The sequence below is a fragment of the Galeopterus variegatus genome, unplaced genomic scaffold (genome assembly GCF_000696425.1).
Source record: "Galeopterus variegatus unplaced genomic scaffold, G_variegatus-3.0.2 Scaffold2482, whole genome shotgun sequence".
Taxonomy (NCBI): domain Eukaryota; kingdom Metazoa; phylum Chordata; class Mammalia; order Dermoptera; family Cynocephalidae; genus Galeopterus; species Galeopterus variegatus.
This window is the reverse complement of record NW_007728593.1, coordinates 11,920-17,599: the sequence shown is the minus strand read 5'-3', so window position 1 is coordinate 17,599 and position 5,680 is coordinate 11,920. Positions and strand designations below refer to the sequence as shown.

Genomic DNA, 5,680 nt, shown 5'->3' with positions numbered 1-5,680 from the left:
CGGGGCCTTGGTGTTATCAGCACCGCACTCTACCGAGTGAGCCACGGGCCGGCCCTGAATTATATTTCTTGTGTATCCAGATTTTAAAATAAATTTATTATATAAGCAATATATGAGACATGATATTTACACGATATGTGGTATCTGTCCTTCCCCACCCACGCACCCTCATAACTCCCCCTCCTCGGAGGTATACACCCCTTTTATGAAGTTTATTTTGCCTCAGGACAAATACAAATAAACAAAGAACTCTTGTCTTCATGCAAGCCCAGAAATGCTATCCTAGGGTTTACATGCTTTTTATTATGTAGTATATGGTTTACCTTGCAGTTTGGAAATCTTGAACGGTGAAAGTAGAAGTGAAGTCCCTGATCCACAGTAAGCCAAAAGTGTGGTCTTAAAACCCAGAGAGATGCAAGCGATCCTAGAAGGAAGTCTGGGAAATGAGGGTCCTCCTCTTGTCCCCAGCACCTAACCCAGAATCTGGCATCTAGATGGAATTCAGTAGTTTATCAATAGAAGTAATGATAAGGCACCGAGAGGGATTCTGCATAGAATACGGCAGGAAGAGAGAGTCATTCGTGCCACTATTGAGCCCCTCTTCAGCTTCAAAAAGTAAAATCCAATCTTTTCTACAGCTTTGCAACACTTCTGTTGAGTCCAGAGCTAAAGGAAGGGGAGGTGATGGCTTGATATATGGCAATCCTAACAGTATAGTATCTTATTTCTAAGGATATAGAATTATTTCAGAAAAAACATAATTACATAGGAGCATGGTATCATTTGGTTATTTTATTTGGAGGAGTCCTTTCTCTCTCCTAGCTGGGGGAAAAATGTGATTTTGTGTTCTCTTTCTAAAAACACACATAACATTTAAAGTTAATTGCTATAGTGACTTGAAAAAAACTGGTAAAGCACATGACTATTTCCAGCTTTTAATTTTTTTCTTGCTAATAGTATGTATGTCTTTAATATAATATGGTTTTTAGGTCATCAATTCTAGTTGGTACACACATTGCTAAAACTGGACAGGATATATCTTGAGCTCCTCAAGAGTAAGAAGCTTCTCTCTTATTTCACTTTGTATCTTTCACAGCAAGTAGTGTAATGCTTGACATGTAATAGGCACTCAGTAACTATGAGATGAGCAAATGAAATATATGGTAGCATCTACCTAAAAAAAGGTTGGTTTAAAAGAAATTCTTGTAAAATTAGCTGAAATATAGTCAGCTGTAATAAATCTAAGGATTACTTTCACAGTTTTGACTTTCTGCTTCACAGTTTTACAACAAAATAAAAGATTTGTGTTTTCAGTGGAGTTTTTTCTAATTTGTTATACTATTCTTCTTTTCCTCAAAACAACCTGTACATGAGTGGCTTTCTCTCCTTCTCAAAAATAATAGAAAATTATATTAAACAGCAAAATTTTCTGCTAGTGGTAGAATAGGGTTGTGCATGAACTCTAGAGTGACCACTGTATGTGCACATATGAGTGTGCTGGGAGATGTCTGGTTGGCTTGTGTCATCCACTCCCCTGGCCACAATCTTCATGAGCACTCGTATGACCTAAGCAGTCCAATCACGGTGAACCTCAAGACTTGCATTTGGAATCCTGAGTGGAAATGTTCCCTCTCTTCCTCTTGGACATTACTGTAAGCCAGGCAAGGCCTGAAATCCCTATCCCCCCACTGGCTAGAAGAGGAAACCACCCAATGAAAAAGTTGGCATATAAAGGAGCTACAAGACAGAAACAAAAGAAATTGCACAGAATGAATTAAGGTTCAAAGTATCACATCTCCTGGACTTCCAGTTATGGAAGTCAGTAAGTTATTTAAGTTGATTTTCTGTTTCTTGCAGCCAAAAGCATTCAAAGATATTTGAATTGGGTTGCACAGATGAATGCCTTAGTCAATAATCATCAAATGGCTCATTTAATTGTACATAGGTTTTATCTCTGGGAAAAAAAAAAAAGACTGGAAACAAATAGTGAGTACTAGTTAGTAAAATGCATGTTGAAGCTTTTAGGAAAAGTGCATTATTGTGGCAATTTAATCAGAATTTTTTTTTAAAAAAGATGAACTGATTGATAGGTAGAAGGAGGGATAGAAGGATAGTTATTTGGTAAAGCAAGCACAGTAAAATGCTCATTGTGAAATCTAAGTGGTGGGTATAAGGGTGTTCACTGTAAAATTCTTTAAACTTTTTTGTATGTTTGAAATTTTTCATAATAAAATGTTAGAGGAAAAAGCTCTAGTTCCCTCTTTTTCCTTATATTTGTATGTCCTTAAATACTTTGTGATAACTTCCGGCTCTTGAAAGTATGGCAACAGAGTAAGTGTTCTCCATCACAGTGTCAAGGTCTATTAATCCTCTCATGATGATTTAGGTTAAGCCCACTGTTATTTGGTTTTAGGGTTTTGGGTTTTTTTTGGCAGCTGGCCAGTATTGGGATCCGAACCCTTGATCTTGTTGTTATTAACATTGCCTACTGTTATTTGACTATCAGCTTCTACAAACCAGTCATGAATAAAATAAATTCTAACAACTGGGAAGGAAAATGGATCATGGTAATACATTAGATCGCTTCCTCAAAACCACATCCCTAAATAAATAGCTTTATTGCTGTCAGTTCTTCAGAACAAAACAGTACAATAAGTAGGAGCTTTGAAAAAGTCTTATTTTATCAACCATATTTAAGATGATATAAGAGGCATTTCACACTTCAATGTAAAACACAGTCACATATCAGTAGAGGGAATAAACCCTGCTTTTTACAGTAAATATATTCTGTGCAAGTCACACTTATTTATAGAAAGGTTAAAGAGTAAAAGGTAAGTAGGACTTAAAAAAAAAAAAAAATCAGTGAAAAGAGGTCCTAGTTTATCCCATCCCCCTTTCCTCCTGGGAAGGAGGAAAGGAACTGAGAAGTAAAACACTAGGTCTGCAAGCCACGAAATTCACTTTACTGCACTTGGCATGTGTGCCTGGAAATAGGGCACAAACCTTACTTGTATAAAAGGAATTGCATTTTAAGTAGCAACCTAACCCAAGAGCCTCAACAGAACTACGTGCTAAATCCTTCTTTAATACAGGAAAAAACAATCCTTTCTTAATATATTTGCTTTGTAAATTTGCATTTTCACATACTGGTTGTTCTTAAACCAGCACGTAAATATTATCTCTATACTATCCCCCTTCCCAATCATTCTTGCTTTTTTCCGTCTAGCCACCACTTACCACTTACAGTATATTCCTCCAAAATTTCACAACTTGTTAGATGTTGGCCAAACTTCACGTGCAATAAAATGCAGCAACTAACCCAACCCTAATGAAAACAGGGTGGTGTGCACTGAGACTTTCTCTCTTCATGAGAGAAGATTCATCCAAATGTTCATTTGTTTCTCACACCTTAAGTCAAGGTCAGGGTAGTTACAGAGCGTCCTGTGCTTTGGATTGTTTTTTCTGAATCCATTTTGATTTGCCCACAAAGCACAGGGTTCAGTTCTTTATGGCAGTAATAGTTTCATTACCTAAAGGGGAGCCTCACAGACCTAGATGATCTAAACAAGGCCAAGACTTAAATGGGTACTAGGCCAAGCCTCCCTCAATCAAGAGAGCTTCTTAGGTAAATATCAGAATTAGAAATCTGTAGGTACAAGTACTGCAGGGAGACAGTGTCACCAGGATCAAAAACAAACAATAACAGAACCATAAGTAGCAGCCTGGGGGTTACAGGTGGAAAGACTTGAGCATCTCTAGCTGCTACCTGCCTCCTCCTCTGCCTCTGCCATGTGCTTCTCCAAGCTGGAGGCCTGGCCATCTGTCCCCTTTTGCCACACCCTAGCAACAGCTGTTATCTGAAAACTGGGGATAGAAAAGCCTATCTTATCCCGTACTCCAGGGTGTGTTTTCTCTCCCCACTTCCCTTATCCAATCTTGAAAATATTTTTAAAGCTACAAGAAAGTAATTCTCTGTGCAGACAAGAGTTAGTGCTCTCTGTGAAAACTTCAAAGGAAGGAGTCATTCCAGCCAGCTATGATGAAAATAGCTCGAGTTGCTCCTCCTGGCACCACCATTGGGAACAGCTGCTTGCAAGCATGCTGTCTGTCCCACTCAACTCTCCCCCCAACTCTGTCTTCACTATGTCCCCCAAGTATCTAATGAGCCATAACAGTCACTGACGTAAGCTTCCAAGTTTAGTTAAGGCTGATAAATAGTGGAACAAGAATCTCAGATCTGGTACCTATCTCTTTTTGGCAGATGATGGGAAGAACACAGAAAAGTGTGATTACTACATAGAAAAAGGGATCGATTGTTGTTTTCTTTGTCTTTTCCTAATCACTAAACTTAGGGAAACTAACCACCTAAAAGCCACCACCTAATGAAGGGAAATGAGCTCCTGATCCAAATGAATAACAAGAAAGGAGAACTATTTTCCTTGCATTCACTTCTTTTGAGGTTTATTTAACTTATCTTCAGGTTTATTGATTCCAAAGCTGATGAGAACCATAACTTAAATGTCAGCACTGGTCTTGTAGAAAAATAATCACAAATATTTCATTCATAAGCAATTAACACTCAAGTCACTTCAGAAAAGGTTTACCTAAGAACAACTGCATTGTATAAAACAGTCTCCCAAACATTTATTGAGCAATTACTAGGAGTCTTCCATTTGCATGATGTTTTCGCAAGTTATAAAGGACTTTTGCATGCCCTCCCTCCAAGTAAGAGGAGAGTCTTTACCGAGGGCCACCCATGTGCCAGGACTGTGCTTACTGCCCTCATATTCGATTTCTGAAGAAGAAAAGGTGTTCACAGGAAAAGAGTCTGCATGTTGGAAAATCTCTGATTCAAAGGCAATTAAACACTCTACATGAGGCTCTTGTGCATTGAGTCCAAGTACAGTGAGTTTCCATTTCTTAAAGCTCCCCCCTTTTTAAAACCTGTACAGGCAGTAATTTCCTGACTCCAGGATATCTTCTCTGCTGTTTAGGAGAATGAAATTGTATTCCCTCTGTTTGGATCCCAAGATTTCAGTAGTGATGGTAGATTTCCTGCTGCGCCCTTCCTTTACCCCGCCTAGTAGAGCTACGCTCCCTGTTAAGGTTCACCTATAGGGGCTACCTCTGTTTGGATCCCAAGATTTCAGTAGTGATGGTAGATTTCCTGCTGTGCCCTTCCTTTACCCCGCCTAGTAGAGCTACGCTCCCTGTTAAGGTTCACCTATAGGGGCTACACCCTAAGACCTCTCTATGCCAACCTTAAAGTTCCTTAGGTTCAAAGTTCACTAAAATCAATTATTTTTCCTTTTCCGACTCTGTATGTTCTAAATTCCATATCTCATAATTGATTTATTGCTGCTTCATCTTTGTTCAACTGGCTGATTTTTACCTTTTATCTGCACACTGCATTCACATTTGCAAAGCAAATTCAGGAAAGCAACTCAATATTTATTGAACACATTTTTATGAAAAAGGTAACAGCAAACCTGTAAGAGTCTGGAAAGGCAGATGGTTATAGCAAAAAGGCAAATACATCAAACAGTTTGAAACAACTGCAATTTCCTACCACTTAGCTAAAACTCATTGCCTAGTAATTGCTTTGGAAACCAGCTTTTGTGATTGGATAAGATTGCTGTAATTAGCATATTTAGTCTAGGTGGCAGAGCACAACTGAAAT

General features: G+C 38.5%; 1 protein-coding gene across 1 annotated transcript in view; it reads right to left on the bottom strand.

Annotated features, from left to right (window-relative positions):
- LOC103597978 (DEP domain-containing mTOR-interacting protein-like) overlaps positions 1 to 5,680 on the bottom strand; it is a 143,238-nt gene that overhangs the window by 129,380 nt on the left and 8,178 nt on the right. Inside the window, exon 4 of the mRNA XM_008581876.1 lies at positions 1,031 to 1,045. Coding sequence (XP_008580098.1) covers positions 1,031 to 1,045 — 15 coding nt within the window. The remainder of the gene's footprint in view (positions 1 to 1,030; positions 1,046 to 5,680) is intronic.